Source organism: Ailuropoda melanoleuca, chromosome 2 (genome assembly GCF_002007445.2).
Source record: "Ailuropoda melanoleuca isolate Jingjing chromosome 2, ASM200744v2, whole genome shotgun sequence".
NCBI lineage: Eukaryota > Metazoa > Chordata > Mammalia > Carnivora > Ursidae > Ailuropoda > Ailuropoda melanoleuca.
This window is the reverse complement of record NC_048219.1, coordinates 20,246,934-20,274,691: the sequence shown is the minus strand read 5'-3', so window position 1 is coordinate 20,274,691 and position 27,758 is coordinate 20,246,934. Positions and strand designations below refer to the sequence as shown.

The 27,758-nt window shown below is 47.2% G+C and overlaps 1 protein-coding gene across 6 annotated transcripts in view; it reads right to left on the bottom strand.

The window, feature by feature from the left end:
- The window catches only part of ST3GAL3 (ST3 beta-galactoside alpha-2,3-sialyltransferase 3), a 176,302-nt gene that overhangs the window by 50,823 nt on the left and 97,721 nt on the right, over positions 1–27,758 (bottom strand). For 4 of the 6 annotated variants that reach the window (XM_034650890.1, XM_002925553.4, XM_034650868.1 and 1 more), the window contains one exon: positions 22,639–22,731. The exons of the other annotated variants lie outside the window; for them this stretch is intronic. In XM_034650890.1, coding sequence (XP_034506781.1) covers positions 22,639–22,731 — 93 coding nt within the window. The remainder of the gene's footprint in view (positions 1–22,638; positions 22,732–27,758) is intronic. 6 annotated transcript variants of the gene reach the window in all.

Sequence of the window (27,758 nt, the reverse complement as noted above, 5' to 3'; positions counted from 1 at the left end):
TAAGACTTGGATAAAATATCATTTCCTTCAAAAACCCTTCCCTGACCACTTTGCCCAAAAAAGATGGCTTCTCCAAGTGTTTCCTGTTAGACACCCCTCAGTCGTGCAAGCTTATCACAGGGGAGGGAAAGGAACTTCTAAAACATTTTGCCCGGGCTGCTGAAGGGGACCATGGCATGTTCTTACCTGGAGGTCTTTGAGAATAGACAGCCTTAAGAAAATATGGCAGTGTGGGGCAGACAGTGAGTGATTCCAGATGAGGTCAGGAGAAAAAGGCACAGTTCTTTGGCCCTGGTTAGGCATGGCCTTGAGGGGCCCATGAATATTTCTGGTCCGCAGACCACATATTTTGAGGAGCTACTGACATTACCTATCCTACCCACTGACACTCAAAGCACCCACTCCTGCCAAATACAAAACAACAACAAACAAAAAAAAAAAGAAAGAAAGAAAGAAAAGTGTTCAACCAAATGAAAGATACCACTCACCAATGGATCAGCTCAGACTTTCCAATGCTAGTAGCACATTATTAGAGTGAAAGCCAGGAAGTGGTGTAAATAATAGTGCTAGAGGAGGAATGGACTCAGAAATCCAAGCCCCCGCTCACCCCCTCAATTTAATTAGGTGTCTCCTTTCCGCATATTCACGGCATCCTGTGCTTTCGTCTACCATAGCACCGACACTCTACGTTAGAACCATTTTGTGTTCGTGTCTGACTCCCCTTCTAGACTAGATTCCAGGCTGGGAATTATGTATTACTCTGCATGCTCAGTACCCAGCATGGTGCCCAGCACATGGAAATGCTTGTAAGATACACAGTGGAGGAAGGAGTCAAAGGGAATTTAGGCAAACAGATTTCAAGTGGAGAAGTCTGGTGATGAAAAGGGAGATAAACAATGAATCAGTGTAGTATCAAGAAAAAACATCTTTTATTATGTCAGAGACACAAGGAAATTGTCAAGGAACTACATAAAGACCTCATTTTAAGAATACTGTTCACAGCAATGTTGTTTAAAATAGGAGGAAATTAGAAAAAAAGAAAAACAGGGGCACCTGGCTGGCTCAGTCCATGGAGCATGCGACTCTTGACCTCTGGGTTGTGAGTTTGAGCCCCACATCGGGTGTTGAGATTACTTAAAAATAAAATCTTGGGGCGCCTGGGTGGCTCAGTCGGTTAAGCATATGCCTTTGGCTTAGGTTGTGATCTCGTGGTCCTGGGATGAAGGTCCTGCATCGGGCTCCCTGCTCAGTGGGGGGGGGGGGGTCTGCTTCTCCCTCTGCCTCTGGCCCTCCCCCACCTCATGCTCTCTTTCTCACTCTCTCAAACAAATAAATAAAATCTTTAAAAATAAATAAATTAAAATAAAATCTTTAAAAAAAGAACAAGAAAGGACACTGGTGCTCCACATCTCTACTGGATGGTCCACTGGAAGTTCAAGGTCAGCATTTCCCCAAATGAACTCAATAGCTGCCCCAAACTTGTGTCCTCTAGGTCAGGCAGTGGTGCCAGCATCTCTCCAGCTGCCGGGAACAGAAGTGGGGGCTGTTTTCACTCCTTCCTCCACCAGCCACCTACCCTCTCCATCGCTCCTCCCCAAACAAATCGCCAACGCACCCCTGTCCCATCAGTGCCTCGAGTGTCACCCTCCTCATTCTCGCTTCCTCCGACCACTCCCCCTGCCCCCGTTTCTGGTAGTGACCTTTCTTTTTAAAAAAGATTTATTTATTTGAGAGAGAGCGAGCGAGAACAGAGCGAGTGGTGGGGAGGGAGGGGCAGAGGGAGAGAGAATCCTGAAGCAGACTCCCTGCTGAGCTTGGAGCCCAGACTAATGTGGGGGCTCGATCCCAGGACCCTGGGATTCTGACCTGAGCCGAAACCAAGAGTCGGACACTTAAGCGACTGAGCCACCCAAGCGCCCCAGGTAATGACCTTTCTTGAGAGCTTGTTTGGAGGTTCTAGCAGGGGAGTGCAGCTGCTCATATACCCTCGACCGAAGAACGGTCCTCCTCTACCGGGGAAGGTCGTCCTCTTCGACCGAGCGCACAGCTTCGGGAGGGACACACACGGAGCGGTAGGAGGAAGGGGACACCCGCCTAGCCAGCCAGATCAGCGCATCAAACCTGGCGATCAATGGGGTGACAGACGTCGCAGCCAGATCGCCCTCACATCCCAGGTAATGGCCTTTCTAAAGCACAAATCCAATGCCACCCTTCCCTCCCTGCCTTGAAACCTTCACTGACCTCATGATAAACTCCTTGGCGTGATATTCAGGGCCTGTTCCCACCCCACAGCCTCTACCCCAGGCAGCCGAAATGACTTGCCAGGAGCCTCCCTCCCTCAGGCTGAGTGCCTTTCCCAGACTCTTTGCCTGGCCAGCTGCTAACATCCTCCGGCAGTCAGCACGGGAGGCACCTCCCCTAGGAAGCCCTTCCCGCCTCCCCGCCTGTTTGGTTAGGTGTCCCGAACCTGCTTGGCTTGCTCGTTCCTTGCAGTGACCCTGCTCTCCTGCTTGTCACCCACTCACCATAAGCTCTCAGGAGGCAGTGACTCTTATCACTGTCCTCCCAGCTCTGCACAAGGCTTGGCAGAGAAGGGGGCTCAGGGGCTGGGAAAGGGGCAGGGTCTACCCTGGGTCCCTGGGGGTCAGGAGTGGAGCAAGAATCAGTCTCCACCGGCAGGGTCCAGAGGGAGTTCTGTGAGGCCTGGTCCGGTGCCCACAGAGGTGAAGGACATGGGAGGCTCTCTTGTATGCCAAGGGCATTCCCTGTCTTGGCTGGTGCCTCTGTGGGGGGCTCCAGGGATGGACACCGCGTGCTATGCAGACATGCCCAATTCCAGGGGGCGGATGGTGGCTTAATGATGGAGCCCCGCTCTCCCCAAGCCATTCTTCATTCTTTATGGTCTCTAAATCGCAGAAGCAGAAATTGCTCACCCTCGATCTAAAGCTTTTCGTGACTTGTGCTGAAGAAATGTCATCAACAGCCTTTTGTTTAGGCTTGACTTGGGTGAACATGCCAAGAAGACTTGCTCAGAAGAGTCTTTTCAGATGTCATTTCTGTCTCCCTAAAGCCCCGCTCCATGAAAGCCATTCACAAGCCAGTTTTTCTATGGCTCCAAAGCTGTCATCTCCTCAGTCCTGCCTCAGCTCACAGAGCTACTGTGTGACACTCGCTCTGCAGTGGCCTATGCTGTTGCCAGACCCTGGCCCGGTGCAGGGAGCCAGCAGTGAGGAGGCTCTCAGGCAACCCGGCCTGAATGTCACTACAGCCCTGAGGTACAACCTCAACGTACATTCCCCACACGGTGATCTGGCACCATGCCTGCACTTTTCAAAACCATTTTTTCCAGTGTCCAACATAGGCATGCAAGAAAAATGCATTCACTGAGTAAATAAATATGCAATTCTCCATTATTTGAGCTGAGGGAGACCATCAACTCAGTGTTTTGAGTGGAGAATTACGTAGAAATTAATATATTCTCAGAATCATTTTAGACTCTCCCCACTGTTGATGCTGGCAGTGTGACTACTGGGAAGGAAGCCCAGAGCACTGGGTCCAGCGACACGGTGGGTCAGGACGTCACATAAGAAGGTCGGCAGGATTCCCTGGCTTCCCCTTCCCTCTCCAAGCCAAAGCTAGCTGTGACAACTATGCGAGGACAGACAAGGGCAAGGGGATCGGGAGCTATCCCCAACTCATTCCCACTAAGTGGTGACACAGGGTGAATTAAAGGTGAAAATTAGACCAGGATTAGTGGAGGACCCAGGAGGGAACTACAAAATGATGTGTGAAGTGTTACAGAGAGAGAAGCACCAAGCTGCGGGAGCCCCGAAACCAACTCTGCCTGGGGATCCAGGGCAAAGCTTCACAGAGGAGGTGACACTTGAGTTGGGAGTTTGAGAGGTGGAGAACGTGAGCAGGGACACTCCGGATAGCAGGTGCGGGTGGCCAGCCCGCCAAGCTAAGAGCACACCCTGTCCGGGGCCCTTCTGAGGAGAAGCAGCCGCCAGCGGCTCATGAACTACAGACTACCGCGCATCGAGCCAGGGGACACTCGGGCTGCCTGCCGAGTGAAAGCAGTGCTTCCGCAGGCAGAGAGTTTGCAGAAGAGTGTCCCAGGCTCGGGGAACAGACTATGGCTCAGCAGGGCAAGGCCACCCCAGGGTTATGGCACGAGAAGGCATCAGTGCCCCGGGGCTCTGACAGCTCTGAGAAGCCTTCTTCCTAAATTGCAAGTTATCAGTTGCGTCCTGTGTGGCTGGAGTTGCCCAAAGCCACACTTCCCTATGCGAGGAGGCATTCCTGAATGAACAAACGCCAATCACCTGGGTTTGTATACACAGTCTGTGCAAGTCCCGACGGCTCCCAGCGCAGATACATTACTGGAAGGTCTCACGGAGAGCTGAAGCATCCAGGGCGTGAGGACAGCCCAGCGACAACAGTTACCAGCACAGACCAGGTGTGCCCCCACCAGGCGCTCGCTGTCGTGTTGGCCAGCACCAGGCCACGAGCTGCGTGAACGTGGAATCCTCATGACAGCCCACGAGGCAGGGCTGTTACCCCACTATGCAGATGAGGGAGCTGAAGCTGGCATGACAGGTGGAACTTGTCCAAGGTCACACAGCTAGCTGAGTGGCAAAGCTGGGACTCAAACCCAGTTTGCTTGACACCAAAACCAAGCTCTTTTCACTCACGTAGCCTGAGGAAGGATCCCCCAGCCCAGTTCAGTCCTTGTTGAGACAGCACGAATGAGACGCTGTGAACCTGGCACAGGAACTGACAAGGCCCCAACCTCAGGCGATCACTGGCCCAGTGGTGAAGTCAGGTGGCAAAGACTCCCCTCCCCACAGTCCCTAACCAACTTCACGCCAGCACCAAGTCCTGACAGTCTGAATATGGGCGGACTGCTGTCCCGGCTACAAAGCTCTCTGCTCCCTGAAATCCAGGCCAAGCCTCGGGGAAAGGGCTGAAATACAGCCAGTAGCTCAGTCCAGTCATGGCCTGGGAAGAAAATGAGCAACCTCCGGCTAGAGGGAGTGTGGGGGCTGCAGCCCTGGAGCCCGTGTGCTTGCCCTCCCTCCTCCCTCTGCCTGCATCCAGCCCCCAGGGCCCTGCTGGAAAGGGCTCATGGATGGACAAGGACGAGAGCTGCTACTCACAGGGGTGGGCCCCGGGGCTCCGGAGGCAGGGCTGAGAAAGGGCAGTCCATCCTTTCTTCCTTCAGCAAGTGCCCCTTCAGGGAGTCTCTGTGTGAGTCTCAGAACAGACGGAGGGAGCCAGGCTCACTCCAGAGTGTGCACTTCTATGCCGCGGCACACGGGCCGCCAGCTCTCCTCCGCCAGACTATAGCCCCGAAGCCTTTGCTTCCTCCTAATAATGTCCGTGACTTTGTTGGAGGCTGCTGGAGGCAGGGCTGGGTCAAAGGCCCAAGCCCAGGATGAGCAGTCCTTCCCCACAGCCTCGAGCCCCCGGGCATGGTTTGCTGTGCTCTGCCCTGCATTCAACCTCAGCAGGACTAGGCCGCCAGCAGGACTGGCTCCACCAGACGAAGCCGTTGGCCATCTTTAAAAAAAGGTCACCGCTTTCTTCCATGAGGGGAACCACATGGGCTCGCAGGACCTAACCGAACCAGGGGTCATTCTCACTGCATCCCCCCTCAGGGGCAGGGGAAGAGTGGAGCCAAGCCCATGGAGGGGGGAAGGACCTGGATTTGAGGGGCACCTGTGCGTGCGTTAGCTTCTGAGCAGGAAGAGAAAGGCACAGGTGTGTAGGCAGTGGCTTAGAGAGGGTCCTAAGGGCAAACACACAGCTGGGCAAAGTCCTGCCCTTAATTCCCCTTGTGGATCCTGGGGGTGTGCAGGCAGGTGGGGGGAGATAGGGAATCAGGTGGAGACAGCCCTCTACCAGGCCAGGACTGCACCGATCACAGCCACCTTGGACGCACAGAAGCCAGGCCAGTGCGGACGGCAGACACAGAACCATCACTAGGCTCCCCAGAGCTGGCTTCTGAGCCCAGGGCCCCGGCACCATTGGCGTGCCCCGTATGGGGGTCTTGTTCCATTTGGGGATATGCTTCTTGGGCAAGCTCCGCAGCTGGCCTCTGGCCTAGACCCCCTTTCTTGAGAGGCTGAACACGAGAGTGCAGGTTGCCCTTTTGTTTTTCCAACCATCTGTTTTCAAACTCCTCAAGCAATCCTGCTGCAGGAAACTCCCCCGGACTAAGCCCCTGGAACACAGGGAAAGAGGGTGGGTCTGTCCCGACACAAGAGGCTCGGAGATGTCGCAGGCCAGCTGCCAACAGACCTGTCTTTGTGCTGCTGCCAGGAGTCAGGCTTGTGTTTTCCCCAACGGGGTCTCCCAAGAGCACAGACCACATCATCTTGGACAATCTCGTCGACCCTCTGAGGTTCGTGTATCAATCACCTCCAAATTGCTCCTCCGGCCCAGACCTCTTCGCCCCGCGGTTCACTGAACTGCTCTCTGGGTGGGGCTGCGGCTTCCCTCCGGCTACTTCATTTGCCTCGGCCTGGACCCCACGCGTGGCGCCGGGGCAGACAGTAGAAAGCGCTCAGCATGACCGGAGGCGGGCATGGCGGGCTGGTGTCCTGCCTCCCCCTGGGAGAGGTCAGGCTTCAGCACTGCTTCTCCCCTCTCCTTCTGGCTATTTCTCTGAGGAGGCCAGTCACCCAGCGACCATCCCCATTCCCGAAATGCAGACAGAGTCGGGAGGGCAGGACCCAGTCCCGAAAATGCCGGCAGCCTCCCCTCTGCCCACCTTCTGCCTGGGCCCTGGGACGTGTGCGGGTGGAGCTCCGACGGAAGCCCGCCCTCTCACTGCAGAGCCGGAGACGCGGAGCCCCGCGGGGCCGTTCCTGGCCCGGAGCCGCTCGGCTCGGGAGAAGGGCCAGGATCACGTTTGTGCTTTCACCAGCTTTTGCTCTTCCCGAGCCGCACAGCTCCCCACGTGGGGATGCTGTACCTCAACCAAGACAAGCAAAGCTGCTAATCTGACACCATCAACCTTCAAAGGCGGCAGGCATGCAGCAGGGACCGCGCATCCCAGCAGCACCCCCAGGATTCCCGCGGCCCGCAGAGCCCGCGGCCTGGCCTGCAAGGGAGGAGGCCGCTCCGCACCAGGGCGTGCGACCTTGACCCTGAAGGCCCGTGCTTCCAGGCACGGCTCCGGGGTCGACCTTGACCCTGAAGGCCCGTGCTTCCAGGCACGGCTCGGGGGTCGCCTGCACCGGGAATTCCCCTCTGCCATCTCCCGCCAGCCCAGCCGCTCCTGCCTGAGCAGGGCCTCCTCTGTGCCTCCGCAGCCCTCGGTCCTCTCCGCTTTCAGGGCACACATTCCGGGTACGTGTTTGTGTGTGCGCTGCCTCCCTTCATCTTGAGGCCAGCGGGTACAGGTGAGGAAAGGGGGGTCCAGCCCTACTCACTCCCAAAGCCTGGGCTCTCACTTATCACCGCAGTCCCGAGCTTCTCGAGCCATCTGTGAAGAAGGACCGGTTTGCTTTGTTTTTGAAACTTCAAGTCTGTCACAGAGTGATACTTTCATAAAGTATAATAAAAATGGGGGCGCCTGGCTGGCTCAGTCAGTTAAGCATCTGACCCTTGATTTCAGCTCAGGTCTTGAGCTCAGGGGCGTGAGTTCAAGCCCCGCAATGGGATCCACAATGGGTGTGGAGCCTACTTTAAGAAAGTAAAAATAAAAATAAGGGCACCTGGGTGGCTCCCTCGGTTAAAGGTCTGTCTTTGGCTCAGGTCATGACCCCGTGGTCCTGGGATTGAGCCCCACTTAGGGCTCCCTGCTCAGCCGGGAGTCTGCTTCTCCCTCTGCCTCTGTGTTCTCTCTCTCTCAAATAAGTAAAAATCTTTATTAAATAAATAATAAATAAACAAATCACCAGAAAAACTAAAACATATAAAATATAAGCTACATTTTTAAATTAGATTTAACTGACATAAATTTACTCTAGTTACTACAGACATTTCTAAAACTTTATTATCAATTTCTCAAAAATCTGGTTGCAGACCAGCTCATATCACTTTTGATTCCATGGCACACAACAGGCTTCCAACGGACTGATACCCAAGGGTTCTGCCTGGCGTTCACCTTGAGGAGGAGTTGGAGAGGGGACAAGACATGGCTCCTCAAGCCCTGAACACAGCAGGAGAAAGACACTGACATCATCTGCCACAGTTAGCAGACTGAGGCCTAGCCCCTCACCTGCTGCAGATGAATTTAGAACCAGGGGAAACCCAACAGGTTTTCTGTAACAGTCACCAGTACAAAGAAGTACGGGTCCCCAGTCATCTAGGGAAGGAGATTTTTCCACAGAAAACAACTTCTGGCCACTTACCACAGACTCGCCTATAAGGGTTAGTGTACAGAGCAAAGAGAAAGGAGATGGGATTCCCAGCTCTAGGGTACAGGGCGGGGAATGGAGGGCCGGGGGAGGCTGAATTCCTTGAAGGGTGGGGGAGGCAGAAGGGGGAGGCTGAGATAGGAGTGGTGTTAATTTTTTTTTTAAGATTTTATTTATTTATTTGACAGAGAGCGAGAGAAAGAGAGAGAGAGAGAGAGAGAGAGAGAGAGAGAAAGCACAAGCAGGGGGAGCAGGAGGCAGAGGGAGGAGGAGAAGGATGCTTCCCGCTGAGCAGGGAGCCTGATGCGGGGCTCGTTCCCAGGACCCTGGGATCATGACCTGAGCCAAAGGCAGGTGTTTAACCGACTGAGCCACACAGGCGCTCCTGGAGTGGTGTCAATTTAAAAGCAGACCAAGGACTGGTTTCCAGAGGTTAGAACAACTGACACCGAGGAATACATGAAGAAAAAACCGACAACAGAGAAACCAAGAGGACACAGGTGGCAACTCCTCCAGCTTCAAGCCGGAGTCCAGGTCAAGGACAGGCATTTAGCCCGCCTACCCCACACAAGGCTGCAGACCCTTGGACAGCAGGCAGAGAAGCTTGAGTTACTGAGAGCTCTGCACTTCTCAGAAAGGCCCAGCACTCAAGGATTTCCCTGCAGGGGTACCCACTGAAAATATTTAAAACACTCTCCAGTCAAAAGGAGTCTGCATTCCCCTGCAGGCTCACGGTTCAGGGCCATGACTCAGGAGAGAAGGTGGGACTGGTGGGTTTGATTCCTGGCTCTGTGCTACTGTGACTGTGGCCAAGTTCTAGGTTTTTCATCTGTAAAATGGGCATTAACAACACTCATTCCAAAGGGTCACTGCAAAGACTAATGAAGTAATGAATATGCAGTGTTTAGCCCAGCGGCTGGCACATAGCAAGTGGTCTATAAAGCCGTGTGACCTCTATACTCCAGGCTGCATAGGTCTGCTCGTGGACAGTACGGTCTCCGGGGGACGGATTATATGTATCCCACGCAATGCTAAAGCCCTAGCACCTGGCAGAGCGGCACACGGGTGCTCAATAAACATGTCGAACAGATGGAACGGTAGCCATTACCATCAGGTTTGCAGAGTCGTACAGTCAGTGTGGCAACTTTTTTTTTTTTAAGATTAATTTATTTTAGAGAGAGCGTATGAGTGTGGACAGGGGTAGACGGAGTGACTTTTCAAGCAGACCCCCTGCTGAATGCAGAGTCCAACACAGGGCTCCATCCCACAACCCATGAGATCATGACCTGAGCTGAAATCAAGAGTCGGACGCTCAACCGACTGAGTCACCCAGGTGCCCAATGTGGCAACTTTTTAAGCGATACAAGAGACTTCAGTAGGATAAAACAGTAGTATGAAGGAGTCAGTAAAGAGAATGAAGATCCAGGTTCCTGGGTCTTTAGGTCCAAGATCTAGGAGAGGTTGAAGAACCAGGGCACAGGGGAAGAGACTGACCTCAGAGAAGAGATATTATAGAGAGCAGTGTCAGGACATGATGACTAACTGGATATTTGGTTGAGAGAAGGAGAAAGAAGAACTCTCAGATTTCCCGCTCAGGTGACACTCTCAGGTGGGTACTGGTGTCATTCACTGCCACAGGCAATATGGACTGATTAGACTCAGCAGAAATTCAGTGAGTTGGGCACATTGAGTTTGAGATGCTTGAGAGGCATCCAAGTGGAGCTGTCCAGCAGGAGGTTGGGTATCTGGGTCCAGAGATCAGGTCCTGACAGTCATTGGCACACAGGTGTTAGCTGATATGGTCAAGTAAGAAGTGAAGAGGACCATAACTGGGCCCTGGAAGACATCAGCATTTAAAGATGGGCACAGGAAAAGAAGGTTGCTTGCAAGAGAGACTGAGAAGGAACAATCAGAGAAGCAGGAGGAGAACTGGAAGGCAGTTTGGACAAAGAATTACTGAGAGGAGAGAGTTTCAAAATGGAGAAGAGATCAATACTGCCAAATACTTCAGAGAGGTCAGAAAAAGACAAGGCCTATCCTTGGATTTGTCAGTTAGTCCTTTCAAGTGATCTAAGCAAGAGCATTTCAGGGAGGGAAGCGGTGGGAGTGGAGAAAGCAACTGTAATAAGTCTCTGCACACTCTTGGTCGGGGGGTATTCAACTTGCTTCCAGTCTGGAAGGACAATAATTTTGTAGAAGTGGATGGTGCTCCATTCTCCTCTGTAACTTATGGCATGGGACAAAGCTTAGCAGGGATACCATTCAATCCCACTGCCCCTCCCCAGTACTGTAGTAATAAGAAGCCCAGGATCCTTCTTGGAAGAGCAGAGAGGAAGGAGCTTTGGAATGTGAGGAGACCAGGTACCCAGTTACTCCTGGCCAGGAGCCCACAAGCTTTCAAAATCCCTGAAGTCAGTGCAATAGGCCTCCTGTATCTTCTCACACAAGGGTCCCAAAACACGCAGTTGGGACTCTGTCATTATTCCAGACTCCCTGCCTAAGAGAGCTCAGCAAGGTTTCAAAGGCCATCCCTACACTCTCAGGAATTCAGCCAGCTTGGACCATGGCAATAATTGCTTAATGGTATGAAAAGCACAGATAGACACCAAGCACCTCGGCCTTTCTAGAGCAAAGTGGATCTCAAGAGAAGTGAGACTTTCCTCTGCAGAGTTGGGTGAGAGGGCAATTTCTACATCAGTACCTCATCAGCCACCACCAGACATCTGGTAGACCTCTGTACTTTGGCCACTAGCCAACCTGTCCAGGAGACAGCAGCTAGGAGAGGAAGCAGCATGTGGCAGGTAAGCTGGTGGGCTCTGCGGTCAGAGTGCTTGGGTTCCAAACTTGGCTTTATCACTTCCTAGCTTCACGACCTTAAGCAAACTGATCGATTCTCTCCACCCCCATCTTCCCATACTTAAAACTGGATTAATGACAACACCCACCTCATAAGATTGTTGGGAGGATTAAAATAGGAAAGATAGGAAAAGGTCTCAGCAGAGGACCTGATATATCAAGACGTAGGTGTTAGCTATCACTGCGGCTGCTGGGCCTGCTCTGGGGCAAGGCCACGGCCTGGACTTGGTTTCTGCTTTCTGCTGAAATTGTTTGCTCCAGACTCAGCCTCTAGATGCTATGCTTGCTCCCCATGCTGAGTGGCTCCACTGGCCACCACCTAAAAGACATGATATTAAATCTTTCGCCAAGGGGCGCCTGGGTGGCTCAGTCAGTTAAGTGTCTGACTCTTGATTTCGGCTCAGGTCATGATCTCAGGGTCATGAGATTGAGCCCCAAATCAGGCTCTGTGCTGGGTGTGGAGCCTGCTTAAAATCCTTTCTCTCCCTCTCCCTCTGCCCCTCCCCCACCAAAAATAATTTTAAAAATTAAAAAAAAAAATCTTTTACCAAAGCACAAAAGGTGACTCAAACGTATGTAGGGAAGGATTGCCAGGAAAATGGGGTGTGTCAATTAAGGTTTCATCAGTTATACATTTTGCTTTAAAAACGTACATTCCCCACCCTGCCCCTAAAATCTACATTTTAAACGTATATCATGACCTATTCCGGGATCTTTATTCCTTCCTGAAAAAAACTTAGCTGATGACGATAAAAGTCATTAAGAAAACGGAATTCACTTAGTAAGTGTCTAACGTTATAATTCTCTGGAATGATCAACATTTATAGCCCTAAGATACATCATCTCATTCATTCTCTTGACTTAATGACCTAAGTAATACTCAGACTTTTCCAAGATCCACACAGTATGTTCAGTGAGAAAGCTGTGAGAACTTTCTGTCTCCACATGTCACCTCTCTCCAATCTTTCGTACTAGTAAACGTCAAAATAATTACATCAAAATAATCATTCTCTTCACTCTTCCATTAAAAGAGCATTTTACCAACATCCCTCACGCCCTTGGTCTCTCCATTTCCTGAGGGCAGAAATTAATATCCATTCATAAAACAAATATTAAGTGCCTACTACTAAGTGCTAAAGGCTCTGCTAAGGGTTGGCAGCCATGAACAAGACCACGTCTCTGTGCTGACAAGTTCGCAGTCCGCCAGGGGAGAAGAAATACCAAGAAGTAACCAAAGGCACAATGACAGAGCTACGTGTGCAACACGCATTGGCAGAGACTGAGCGAAGAGCAACTGGGTGTGTGCAGAGGGGTGGAGGAGGTCAGAGAAGACTTCCCCTTCCATGAGACCAGCAATGCTCAGAGAAGAGCAGGTGTTCAATAAATCTCAGTTCCTTTGGGCCTTATGCCCCCTCTTCCCTGTCTCTCTCATTAGCAGATATCTCCAGGCAGGGAAAGGAAAACTTCCCAGCAGACAGCACAAAGGGTTACGAGGGAACAGGCTGGCTTCCCTGAGAAGCAGGACTCTGTAGGCAGAACAGGCTGGCACATCGGCGTCCCTTTCGTTTCCACCGTCTGCTCCGCCATATGTAGCCGGGGGTGGGAGTCAGTGACTGGGTGGGTTCCGGGAGGAGCGAGGCTTAGGAACAGAGTAAGAATGTATGTTTCACAAAGCACTTGGTTAAAAAAAAAAAAAAAAAAGATAAAGATTTAATGGTTTATTTTTATTAGACTGTGTCAAAACTACCACATCAAAACTGCATTAAGACCTCCTGTGTCAAAATGTTGATGCTCTAGGGACACCTGGGTGGCTCAGTTGGTTAAGCATCTGCCTTCGGGTGAGGTCATGATCCCAGGGTATGGGATCAGGCCCCATGTTGGGCTCCCTACTCAGTGGGGAGCCTGCTTCCTCCTCTGCCTCTGTCTCCTGCTTGTGCTCTCTCTCTCACTCTCTATCTTAAATAAATTTTTAAAAAATGTTGATGCTATAGAGATCAAAATCCTGATTTTATTTAGTATAGTTGGTCAAAATATCAAGAAATGCTAGCAACCCACAAGGAAAAAGAGTAAACAGACCTAAGTTACAACACCAGGGGGATCACTCCTAATACCAAAACAATACAAAACAAAACACAAAACAACAACAAAAACCCCGATGGATTAATAATTCAAATATAAATAATAAAGTTATAAAAGGACTGGAAGAAAGCATAGAGGAAGGCAACTTCACAAACTACTATGTGCGGATATAAATCCAAAAAGTGTTTACTGAGGGCAATTTGCCAGTAACTTTCGAAGTTGCAAATGCCTGTAATTGTGATCCAGAAATATTTTTCTTTATTCTAGGTGATCTTACATGTGTAGGAAATGATGTACAGAAAAGGTTATTCAATGATGTAATAATATTTGTAATAGTAAAGATGAGAAATTGCCTAAATGTCCATCAGTAGGGAATTACCTAATTAAACTACTGCACGTCTGTATGATAGAATGCCACGTAAAACAGAATAAGGGACTTCTGTTTCTAGCCATAATGGAATAACAGGGATGGGATTTAACCTTACCTTAAACAACGAGAAAACAAGTCCAAATACGTGAAAAAAACAAAACAAAACAGATTTCAGACCAGTATAGGGATGAGGAACCCAAAGAGAGCCCAGTGATCTTTCTGAGTGGAGAAAGCAGGTCACAATTCAGAAGACCAAGGGGGCTAGAATTTGTGGAGAAGACCAGTATAAAGGACAGAGCTGCGGAGAAAGCTCTAGAGATCTGCAAAGGGGTCCCCTCAGATCTTTGGCCAAGCACTTCTCTGAGGAAACTCTGAGGCTGAGAAAAGACCACCAGCAAGCAGTAGACCAAACAATTCCTGATGCTCATACAGGGCTGGGAATTGTTAGTATTCACACAAACCTGAGTGGAAATAAATCAGCCAGAGTGGAAATACCTCAGAAAGCACAAGGCATGGGGTCGAGTCCTCAGAATGGTACCACATTAAAAATGAGGATAAATCAGCCCAAGACAAAAGACCGCTCGCAACCTGCACTAACAGCACTAAAAGCAAGCCTCAAAGGGCTGCAACTGATCCCAAGCAACTCAACCACAGGCCCAAGCAAAATCTAGCGCTCTTTAAAAGAATACGACAAAATCTAGCCCAGAAAAATGTAAACTTCGTAATATCTGGAATCTAATAAAAAATTACCAGGCAGGAATACACAGAGCCAAAAAATATGCGCCATAACCAGGAGAGAAATCATCAACAGAAACCGTCCCAGAAATGACAGAGATGATGGAATTAGCAGACACAGATGTGAAAACAGCTATTGTAAATATATTCCACATGTTCAAGAAGGTAGAGGAACACGTGAGCATCACAAGGAATGGAATGAAGATATAAGAAGACCTAAATGGAACTTGAGAGATTAAAAACTCAACATCCGGAATGACAATATTCCAGGTGGGATAAACGGCTGACCGGACGCTACAAAAGAAAACTCAGTGGATGTGAAAACACAGCAATGTCAACTATCCAAAGTGAGGCACAGAGAGAAACAAGATTGCGGGGCGGGGCAGGGGGGAGGTGGAGAGCATCAGTGGCCTGTGGGATTCCCTAGAATCCTGGGAAGAGAGGTGGGGTAGAAAAAATATTTGAAAAAAATATGGACAAGAAAAAGTCCAAATTTGATTTTACAACTATGAACACATAGGTGCAAGGAGTTAAAAAAAAAATCCCAAACTAAATTAAAGAAAACCACAATAAGGCATATCATAATCAAATTGCTAAAAATCAGTGACAAAAAGAAAAATCTCAAAAAGCAGCCAGAGGAAGAGAAAGACATTACATATGAGGTAAAACAAGGTAAGAATGACAGAGACTTTCATCAGAAACTATGTAAGCCGAAAGAAAATGAAGTTATAACTTTGAAGTACTTGGTGTGTGTGTGAAACCGTCAACCTAGAATTGTATACCCAGCCCCCTCCCAAAAAAAACTTTCAAAACTTAATGTAAAAGACTTTATCAGAGAAACCAAAGCTGAAAGACTGCATTACCATCAAATCTGACTCAGAATCATTACAGAAGTTCTTCGGGCAGAAGGAAAGGGAAACCATATGGAAATATGTATCTATACAAAGGAAGAAAGACCAAGAGTAAAAATAAGTTTGTGGATAACTACAATAAACTTCCCTCTCATTAAAAATTAAAAAAAAAAATTGGGGGCGGGGCGCCTGGGTGGCACAGCGGTTAAGCGTCTGCCTTCGGCTCAGGGCGTGATCGGCGTTACGGGATCGAGCCCCACGTCAGGCTCCTCTGCTGGGAGCCTGCTTCTTCCTCTCCCACTCCCCCTGCTTGTGTCCCCTCTCTCACTGACTGTCTCTATCTCTGTCAAATAAATAAATAAAATCTTAAAAAAAAAAAAAAATTGGGGGCACCTGGCTGGGTCAGTTGGTAGAGCATGCAACTGACCCTTGGTATCAGAGTTGTGAGTTCAAGCCCCACATTAGGTGTAGAGATTACTTACAAACGAAATCTTAAAAAAATTTTTTTTAAATTAAATTGTGGTAAAATACACATAACATAAAATTTACCGTCTTAAACTTCAGGATTTATTTGAGAGAGAGAAAGAGTGTGTGTGTGTGTGTGTGTGTGTGTGTGTGTCTGTGTGTGTGTAAGCAGGGGGAGGGGCAGAAGGAGAGGAAGAGACCGAATCCTCAAGCAGCCTCCCCTCTGGGCACAGAGCCTGATGCAGGGCTCGATCTCAGGACCTTGAGATCATGACCTGAGCCAAAATCAAGAGTTGGATGCTTAACAGACTAAGCCACCCTGGTGCCCCCATCTTAAACATTCGTTTAAAGTAAGCTCTATGCCCAACATGGGGCTCAAACTCATGACCCCAAGATCGAGAGTCACAGGCTCCACCAACTGAGCCAGCCAGGTGCCACCCTTCTTAAACATTTTTAAGTGTACAATTCAGTAGTATTAAAGTAATACATACACATTGTGCAACCAATCTCCAGAACTCTTTTCATCTTGAAAAACTGAAACTCTATATCCATTAAACAACAACTTTCCATTTCCCCTTCCCTTAAACCCTTGGCAACCACGATTCTGTTTTCTATGAATTTGACTACTCTATGTACCTCACATAAGTGGAATCAAATGTATTTTTCTTTCTATGACTTGCTTATTTCACTTAGCATAATATCCTCAAGGCTCACACATGTTGGAGCATACTAAAATTTCCTTCTTTTTTAAGGCTGAATAATGTTCCATTGAATGAATATACCACATTTTGTTTATCCTTCCATCTCCTGATAGACACTTGGATTGCTTTGGCTATTGTAAAATAATGCTGCTATGAACGTGGGTGTACAAATATCAGTTTGAGACCCTGCTTTCATTTCTTTTGAGTACATACCCAGAGATGGAATTGCTGGGTCACATAGTCATTCCATTTTCAATTTTTTTGAGGAATTATCATAGTGTTCCCGTAGTGGCTACAACATTTAATATTCTGGCCAACAGTGTACAATGGTTCCAATGTCTCTACATCCTTGTCAACACTTGTTATTTTCTCTTTTTCTCTCTCTCTTTCTTTTTTGATAGCAACCATCCTAATGGGGATAAGATGATAGCTCATTGTGGTTTTGCTTTGCATTTCCTAATGATTAGAGATACTGAACAGTTTTCCAGGCATTCCTTGGGCCCTTTGTATATCTTCTTTGGAAAAATATCTATTCAATTCCTTTGCCCGTTTTTTAATCAGTTGTTTTGTTGTTGAATTGTAGTTCTTTATATATTCTAAATATAACTCCACATCAGATACATGATTTGTAAATATCTTCTCCCACTCTGCAGGTTGCCTTTTCCAGTTCATTTCTAAATCACTTTAAATAACTGACTGTTCAAAACAAAAATAAATAAGAACAATGATATGTGGATTTATAATACACAGATGTAAAATGTGTGACAAAAATAGCACAAAGGATGGGAGGGGTAATGCAACTATACTGTTGTAAGGTTCTTAAACTCTAAGTGAAGTCCTATAATATTATATGATAGTAGATTATAAATTAAAGACATAGATTGTAAACTCTAGAACAATCATGAAAAATATAAAACAAAGAGGCATAGCTACTAAGCCAATAGTGTAGGTAAAATGAAGCCATAAACACATTCCATTGTCCAAAAGGGGGCAGAAAAAGAAAGAAAAAAAAAACTGGAAAATGAATACTAAGATAGTATATTTAAACCGAACCATATTGATGATTACATTAAATGTAAATGGTATAAGCACTGCAATAAAAGGCAGACATTGCCCGATTAGATAAAAAAAAGTAAGACTCAACTGTGTGCTGTCTACAAGAAACCACTTTAATTATAAAGACACAGAGAGTTAAACATAAAAAGACCAGCCCTGAGTGAACCAGCCCTGGGACCCAATTTCTCTGAGGCTCAAGGGTAAACACAAACATATGCTTCCCCCCACAACACACACAAGTTAAAGTATGGGAACACATAAACCATAATGAAGCTAACTAAAAAGGCTGGAGTGGATACATAAATCAAATAAGGAAGATTTCAGAGCAAGGATTATTACACCAGGGAAAAGGGGACATTTTGTATGATTAAAATCATACAAAAAATATTCTCTGATCACAACAAATATAAACCAGATATCTGCAACACAAAGATATTTGGAACATCCTCAAATATTTGGAAATTAAGCAAAACCTTTCAAAAGAACCCATGGGTCAAAGTAGAAATCACAAGTGAAGTTAGAAAATATCTTTAACTTAATGAAAATAAGAATACAATGTCAAAATTTGTGGGATGTAGCTGATACAGTTTGTTTTTTTTTTTAAGATTTTGTTTATTCATTTGAGAGGAGAAAGAGCACAAGCTGGAAGTGGGGAGGGCATAGGGAGAGAGACAAGCAGACTCCCTGCTGAGCAGGAAGCCCGATGCAGGGTTTGATCCCAGGACCCTGAGATCATGACCTGAGCCAAAGACAGATGCTTAATCGACTGAGCCACGCAGGCCCCCCAGCTGATACAGTTTATAGAGGGAAACTACATGAAATCAAGGAAACAAGAAATCAAATCAGTGGTCTAATCTTCTATCTCAAGAAACAAAGAACAAATTAAACCCCAAATAAGTGTAAGGTAGGAAATAATAAAGATAAGAGCAGAAAACAATGATTATAGTGAAAAAAATACCAAAAAAGAAAAAAAAAATGAACCCAAAAGCTAGTTCTGTGAGAAGATCAATAAAAATGATAAACCTCTAACCAGAAAGACTAGGAAAAAAAGAGAAAAAACATAAATTACTAATGTCAGACATATTATGCCAATATATTTAACAACTTAGATGAAATCCACAAATTCCCTGTCAGGCACAAATTACCAAAGAGAAATAGGAAAACCTGGATAGAAATAGGAAAGCTCTAGATCTATTAAAGAAATGAAATTCTTTTTTCTACTTAGAAATGTAATTCTTAATTTAAAAAACCTTCCCACAAAGGACTGCCTTTTTTTTTTTTTAAGATTTATTTATTTATTTGAGAGAGAGACAGCATGAGTGGGAGGAGGGACAGAGGGAGAGGAAGAGAATCTCAAGCAGACTCCCCGCTGAGTGCGGAGCCCCACACAGGGCTCGCTCTCACGAAACATGAGATCATGATCTGAGTGGAAACAAGAGTGGGAAGCTCAACTGACTAAGCCATCCAGGCTCCCCAAAGGGATTTTCTTCATATGAAACCGAGGTAGCCCTAGATATCTTTGCTGGTAAATTCTATCAATCATTTAAAGAAAATTACTATCAGTTCTACACAAAACTTTCAGGACATTGCAGATGAAGGAATATTTTCTCACTCGTTCTATGGTGTCAGCATTACCCTGATGCCAAAACTAAAGACATTACAAGAAAACTACAGACCATTATTTCACATGAACAGACAAACAAAAATCCTTAATAAAACATTAGTAAATTGAACCCAGCAATATATAAAAAGAACAATATGTTAGAGTTAAATGAAGCTTATTTCAGTAATAAAAGGTTGGCTTAACATTCAAAACTCAATCAATGAAAAAAAAATCACTGTGATTTGCCATATTAACAGACTAAAGAAGAAAAGCCATACGATCATGTCAAAAGGTACAGAAAAAGCAGCATTGGACAAAATTTAACACTATTCATTATAAACAATCTCAACAAACCAGAAATAGAAGAGAACTCCCTCTATCCAAAAAGAGTATCTATGAAAAACCTACAGCTAACACCGTAATGGTGAAAGACTAACTGCTTTCCCCGAGACTGGAAACAAGGCAAGTATATTCACTCTCACCTCATCTAGTCAACACTGTACTGAAGAGTCTAGCCATTACAATGAGCCAGAAAAAGAAAAAAGAGGCATCCAGTTTGAAAAGGAAGAAGTGAAACTGTCTTTATTAACAGAAGACATGATTATCTATTTATGGTATTAGCATGATACCGGTGCAAGGATAGACACAAACATCAGTGGACTGGAACAAGGATTCCAGAAAGAGACCCATATATATATGGTTAGCTGATTTTCAACAAATATGCCAACATAATTCAATGAAGACAGACTAGTCTTCAACAAATGGTTCTGGAACAACTGAACATACATATCCGAAACTACATACAAAAATTAACTTGTATGGGTCATAGACTTAAATGTAAGGGCTAAACCTATAAAAATTCTAGAAGAAAACATAGGAAAAGACATTTTGACTTTGGATTAGGGTAATATTTCTTAGACAAAATACCAAAAACAAAATCCATAAAAGAAAAAATTGATAAATTGGACTTCATTATGATTAAAACTTGATTAAAATAATATCTGTAAAAGACATTATTAAGAGAATGAAAAGACAAGCCATAGACTGGAAGAAAATACTTGCAAATCACCTGACAGAGATCTTCTATCCATAACATGTAAAGTTTTCTTACAATTCAATAAGAAGACAACCAATTTAAAAAATGGTAAGAGATTTGGGCAACTCCTCAAAGATAAAAGAATGCCAAACAGGCACATGAAAATGAAACTGAATATCATTAGTCATTAGTAGCAAATAAAACCACAGTGAGATATCACTATAAATTAGAATAGCTTCAATTAAAAACACCGATGGCAGAGGTAGAGCAACTGGAACTCTTACACACCGATGGCAGGAAAGCAAAACAGTAGAGTCAATTTGGAAAACAGTTTGGCAATCCCCTATAGAGTTAAACATACATCCTGTACACAAATATTTATGTGGGTTTCATTATAATCGCCCCAAACTAGAATTTACCCAAATGTCTTTCGACTACTGAGTAAACACACTATGTTATATCCATACAACGGAATACCATTCAGCAATAAAAAGGAACAACTGACACCACATTACTTGTATGAATCTGAAACGCATTATACCAAATGAAAGAGGCACACTCAAAAGGCTTCCCACTGTTTGATTCCATTAATAAAACATTCTGGAACGACTACAGGAACAGAAAACTGATCAGTGGTTGTCAGGGGCTGGGGGTCTGGGGAGGGGTTACCTACAAAGCAGCACAAGGGAACTTTCCGGGGCTGATGGTGGAACTGTTCTATTGGACTGTTGTGGTGGTTGCTCAAAGGTATGCATTAATGAAAACCCCTATAACTATACCAAAAAGGCAATTTTACTGGATGTAAATTAAACTTCAACAAATCTTACTTTTTAAAAAATTATGATATATCCCTGCAATTGAATGTTATGCAATCATTAAACAAATAAGATTACCATATATGCTGGCAAGAGGATAATCTCTAACATATATCGTTAGGAGCAAAAAAGCAAGACACAAAACAATAAATACGTGATGTTTCTTTTTATAGTACTACTGGCGGTCTCTGGGGCAGGGATCTGGAATGGGAGTATATACCCTTTTGCATATTTTCATTATTATTTCTTTAACCATATGCTTATATTACTTTCAATTAGAAAAAGGACCAAAAAAAAAAAAAAGACAAACCACACCTATATCCAGGTCAAGGAAAACTCACAGGTGTCTGGCCCTGGGGACTGAGTCAAGTAAGCCTAAGAAAACATGTGTAAGAATATGGAACATCGCACCACACACTTTAGAGGTGCTCAATAAATAGCTGGGGGAAGAAAATTATTTGTAATGAAGACAGAAGGCAGAGATCTCCATCTGGACACCAGATATTCCGCCAGCAGAGCCAGCCCCTGTTTTAGACGAGGAGCTAAGCTTGGATCACTCACATCAGAAAACGAAAAGAAGAGGGACGCCTGGGTGGCTCAGTTAAGTGTCTGCCTTTGGCTCAGGTCATGATCTCTGGGTCCTCGGATGGAGTCCCTGAATTGGGCTCCCTGCTCATAGGGGGTCTGCTTGTCCTTTTCCCTCTGCCCCTCCCCCCACTTATGCACGCACGCGCTCTCTCAAATAAATAAAATCTTAAAAAAAAAAAAAGGAAAGAAGCATAAAAACTAAATATTCTGGATTTACTTTCGGGCAAGCTGTTTCTCAGCATTCCTCTGCGAGCACATTGGGTGCCCTAACCTCAGCCTGCTCAGGGATGGGATGCAAGCCATTTCCCCAGTGAACAGATCCCACCGCAAGAGGCCCCCTCCAGGACTCCTTCTGTGCTGCAAGTGTTACAGCCCGACTCCCAGAGCGTCCTGGGCAGCCTTTCCTCCAGCCACTCTAAGTGCAACACTCCGAGAACTTTCTGAAGGAACAGAATGACTGTGATAGTCTCACTGCACTCCAGACTGTGGACAAAGTCCACCCGGGCATGTCATGACCGTCTCTACACTATGGCTTTGTGGAAAGAAAACTCGAGAAGAAAAGGCAGATATGTGAGCAAGGCCCCTGAGCAGTGGTAAAAGGAACTCCCAGGGTTTGGCACAGTTTCTTTCAGCAAGCTTGGTATCAGGAAATCAGGAACTGAAGAATGCAAAATGGACAAAGAGAGAAGGTGCTGGAATGGGCAGCCTCTGAAACTCCTCTTTGTTCCCTGCTTTATTTGGATATGCTTCCCTGAAGCCACGCAGTTTTGATACCAAGGCTCAGAGCTTCTGTGCTGTGTAGCCTTGTTCGGCTGCCTTTGGGTACCCGGCTTCCAAGGAGCAACCATGTTGGTTCGACCCACTCCCTCCCCTCCAGAGACAGGCTGTACTCGCAGGCGTAAGCTCCCAGAGGCAGTGTGGGGGTAAGGTATAGCAAGGGCATAGAGTGGGACTGGGATAGGAACCACCCAAAACAAGTCCTTTCCAGGCACCCACAGACTCAAGGACACAGAATCTTGCATTCTAGAACATATCACTTGCGCAGCATTGGGTTTCTGACCCCTGGGCCACAGACCAGGCTGTCTGGGCCGCGGGAAGAAAGAGGAGCACTTACCGGGGAAAGATGGCAGTCATCAGGGCTGAAGCATAGCCGGGCTTGCAAGCTCCCTCTGAAAAGTTTGCATACTTGCTGGCTAACTCAGCAGGCCTATGGGAAGAGAAGGAAAGTCACAGCTTGCCAGGCACTGAGCAATCAGTGGGGTATTAGTTTTTTAAAACCTTGAATAAAGCTTCATTCTCTACAATCAGCCTTTCAGCCCCTTTTCTACACCAAGGCTTGGGGAGGGGGGAGGGGGGGATCCCAAACCAAAAGCCCTAAAGGAATAAGAGGTAGATAAATTAGCAAGGCCCCTCTGATAGAATTTCATAAAAGGAACTCACTGGGTTTTACACAGATTCTTTGCAGCAAGCTCAATACCAAGGAAAACAGGAACTCTATCCAGACTCCAAGACTGGGCAAGTGGAGCCTGGAAACCTAGGGAGAGAGCTGCCCAGGCTTTGACAGTCACAGGCACTGCCCTTTCAAGCTTCATTGTGGGGCCCTACACGCCACCCACGCCTGCCTCTATTCTCTCCACACAGACAAACTATGACCCGGCCAGTGGGAACCAGTCTCAGTGTCCTGAAGTCAAATATATGTTGGGGCTATTGGTGTAACGATTAGGTGTGTAGTTGGAGACGCTCTCCGGCTCTCCTATTCTCTCTGCCTGGAATGTTCTTCCTTGTCCCTCTCCACCTGGCTATGTCCTATGTCCTATGTCCCTCTCCACCTTCACAACTTTCAGGTCTCAACATCACTGGGAGTAATTCCCTGACCCTCGGGTTGGGCTAGGTGCCCCCCCGTGCCCCATAGTCTGCCCCCCTGCCACCCACATTACATGCTTACCCCCAGACGCACTCGCCACACTGTACTGTAATTGTTGGTAGTATGTCTCCCTCATTATACTGTGAATTCCCAAGGCCGGAGTTGGATTTAACCCTGCATCCCCAGTCCCTTGTGAAGAGATGGGCCCACAGAAGATGCCTATAATTTTCTGAAGGAACAAAATCACACTGATACAGTCTCACTGCACTTGTACTGAAAACAAGACAATCTCGGGAGCCCACAAGTCAGAGTGTTTGGGGAATATTTGCGGAATATTTTTTTCAGAAGACTTGTGTGTCCTAGCTCTGGTTTTGTGGCGGTGACTACAGTCAGATCCCTTCACATCTTTGGGCTTCAATGTCCTCATGTGTTCCATGTGGGGCTGGAGTCACTGCCCCGCCACCAAAAACTCTTGCCAGTGCAGCCCAGAGAAAACCGCAGTGGAAGAACAGGACACAGTGACTGTGAGGCTGGAGGCCCTGCTTGCTGGGGCACCTGAGGGAGCCCTGGCGGGCTGCCAGTTCCCAGGCCCAACCTCCCCCGCCTCCACCCCTGGGCCCGCTGCCAACACGCGGTGCCCAGCTGCTCCACCGTGCTGGGGCCCCGCGTAAGTCTCCCCTCGGGGCTGCCTTCTGCAGGAACTGGGTGGGGCAGGTCTGGGGGGAAGGGGGCTGGCGCCTGGACTGGAGAGCCAGGAACGATGATGCCACCGCCTATCGTGTGTCATGTGTGATTCACTCGTGTGCCCCTGTGGGCCTAGCCCAGGGCCTGGCACAGAGTAACTGCTCACTGAATTTAGACAAACTCATCCGTACCCATGTGCAATTTCTTCCAGAAATCTATTTTTTTTTTTTTTAGCCTTTCCTACCAATGAAATGTAAAGGCAGAAGTGCAGATGCAAATGTCCCGTGCTAAGCCAGAGTTGAGGCTTTATTTGGTAGGCAAAAGAAAGTCAAAGGTTTAACAAGAGAATTTACTAGAGTGTTTTCTTATGTAAACAACTGTACTTCCAAAACAAAATGCAAACTTCAGTACAATTGATGACCTTGTGGGAAGCTCTTAGACGAGGCACAGTGACTGAAATACAGATTTTTTTCAGTTCAACAGCCATGTGAGTAGGTGCTCTTAGATAATAATTTACACATGAGCTCAGAAAGATGACTTATCCAAGATCCTAGGACTAGGAAACAGCAGTGCGGGAGCTCTTAACATGGCGCTACCACCAGTGCGGCCCATGGGAAGCGCCATCACAGAGGGAAGTCCCGAGTCCGCGGATGGCTCGGAAGTGGTCAGTGCTGGCGGACAGGAGTAGACCAGAGGGTCAAGAGGGCCTCACACCGCTCTTTGAAAGTGTGTGTACAAGTAGTGAGGTGTCGTGAGTCCCTCATATTCGCGCCTCCCAACCCCCCACTATCTGTGTGCCTGCCTTGTAACCACGGGTTCCTGTGTTCTTTCTGGATTCCAGAAAGTTTCACATTGAAGATTTAAGACGGATGGCAGTTGACCCTCTAACACAGTGCCCCAAAGAAATGTATACACAACAACAGACGAGCCCTGGGTCACGTGTTTCCTTTCTGGTTTACACCATAACCTCTGGCAAGGTGCTTCAGGAATAAGGGCCATGGGCAGCCAAGGTCCGTGGACTCAGGGAATCTGTCGTGGAGAAGAGGGGGCACTGGCCAGCTGGAGCACGGGGAAGGCTCTTCCCACCATAAGGCCCAGGTAGCCAGATGTCGAGGATGAGAGGCTCTGAATCAAACCCCCTCTTAGAAGGCAACAGGAACTTCTAAAACATACAGCCCTGAGGACAGTGGGCCAGGTCAAGTTATTACCAAATTAAAATGCCTTAGCAATGGCCTCCTGACTACCCCAGGGAGAGAAGAATAGGGGGAGTGTTGGGGATTCTGAGTCATACAGCAGGCTGGGACCTCTGGGGCAGTTAGCGGTCAAAACCACCGAGATTAACCGTCGCCAACTCCCTCAGGCCAGAATAGTTAGTTTCTCTAAGGCACTCACACTCCAAATGCCAGGAGGCCCCCACAGATGTCTGATCAAATCACTCAGCCCTTGTTCTTCTCATAGTCTCCAGCTGGCCTTTCATTTTGGGAGATTTAGCATTTCGACCAGTAAGAGCACCCATTGTCCTGCAAACGTGACTACCAAGCCCCTGGGGTGAAGGGTGTGAACCACTGCACTCAAGAGGAAATCCAGGCGGACAGACTGGAACCCGAGTGGGAACCAAGCCCCCACTTCCCTGCTTCACCCAGGAGCAAGGAGTTGAAAGATCAGGCCAAGCAAAGGTCGCAAATGGGAAGAGCGTACAATCTGGAATGAGAAACTTTCACAGAGGACACTGGCAAGTTGTGTGACCTTGGGCAAGTGACGGAAAATCTGATTCCCAGCTTTCTCATCTGCAAATGGGAACCACTCAATTCCCAGGATCTTGGGAGGATGTGGTGAGAAAGCGCACGTGGAGGGGCTGGCTGTCCTCTAGACCACTGCATGGATGTTATGTGTGAAAGATGAGGTGGCAGGGGCAGGCATCCAGATCGTGGAGGCTTTGAACACTTCGCTAGAGTTTGGATTCTGTCATAGGGGAGCGGCACCGAGTGACGCCCAGTGGGACGGTGCCTTTAGGGATCAATGTTTGAGAGGTGTGGAGGCTGTGAGAGGCTGGAAGGAGCAGTCCATGAGACAGAACACTAATCTGGAGAGAGGGAGTGATCGTTCAGTTGCCAAAGGCCAGGAAGTGTCTCAAGAAGGACAGAGGAACCACCTGCCCTGAACACAGTGGAAGGGCTGGCAAGCGGTGGCCACAGGCTTGACAGCTGGCTTTGGCAACATGGAGGTTACTCCTGACCTTGACAAGAGCTGATTCACTGGAGAGTGGGGGTGAAATGCTGATTTCACTGGGTTTAAGAGAAAACAAGTGGGGTCATGGAATAGAGACTACCGTTTTTTGCCATAAGGGGAGACAGAGAAATGGGGCAACAGCTGAAGGGAGGAAGCAAGGAAAGATGTTTTTGAGGTTAGAAGATAGTTTAGCACATTTGTTTTTGTTTTTGTTGTTGTGTTTTGTTTTGTTTTTCAGTTTAGCACGTTTGTAAGTTGGTTGGAATAAGAGGGAAAGTCCTGATACGGCAGAGATAGGACAGCTGTAGGACAGTGTCCTCGAGGAGGTGGTGGGAAGGACCTAATACAAAAGTAGGAGGGCTGGCCTTCCTCTGCCGGCCGCGCCCCACCCTGGCCAGGGACTGTCTATTCACTTTGCAGCACACCTTTGCCCTCCACAGCAGAACCAACCCACGTGCCTGTGACCCATTTCCCCCGCAGGCTTTCACCTGAGCCTGCTCACTTGTTCCCACACTCTTTCTCTCCTGCCCCCTCCCCTGTCTCCCTCTCATTCACTCATTCCCGCATTCACTCAACAAACATTTAGAGGTGAAAGGGTCACTCTGCTTGTACTTATGCTCGGGCTCCACCCCTTCCTCGCTGCGTGACTTTGGGCATGTTACTGAATTGCTCTGTGCCTTCATTTCCACATCTTTAAAAACTGGGATGATACACAATTGTACCAAGGGTTAGGGTGAGAATAAAGTGCTTTTAAGTAACTGGAATTAAAATAAAAACTTAAGGGGCGCCTGGGTGGCTCAGCTGTTAAGCGTCTGCCTTCGGCTCAGGTCATGATCCCAGGGTCCTGGGATGGAGCCCTGCATTGGGTTCCCTGCTCAGCGGGAAGCCTGCTTCTCCCTCTCACACCCCCCCTTGCTTGTGTTCCCTCTCTCGCTGCCTCTCTCTGTTAAATAAATAAATAAATAAAATCTTTAAAAGAGAATAAGTAAATAAATAAAAACTTAAAAAAAAAGAGACATGACAAATAAACACAAAAACAAAAAAACAACAAAAATAAATTGCATCCAGGTCTTTGTGCAGCTTAATAGTTCATTTGTTTTCATCACTGAACATTATTTAATTGTATGGATGCCCCCACTTTGTGTATCCATTCACCTTGACAGATATCTTGGCTCCTTCCAGTTTTTGATGATTTTGAATAAAATTGCTATAATTACTTATTTTTTTAAAAAAGAGAGAGAATAAAGTGTTTAGTACAATGGCTGGCACTTAGTTTCTTCTCAATACATGCCGACTCCGGGACACCTGGGTGGCTCAGCCGGTTAAGCGTCTGACTTCGGCTCCGGTCATGATCCTGGGGTCCTGGGATCGAGTCCCACATCGGGCTCCTTGCTCAGTGGGGAGTCTGCTTCTCCCTCTGCCTCTGCTGCTCCCCCTGCTTATGCTCTCTCTACCTC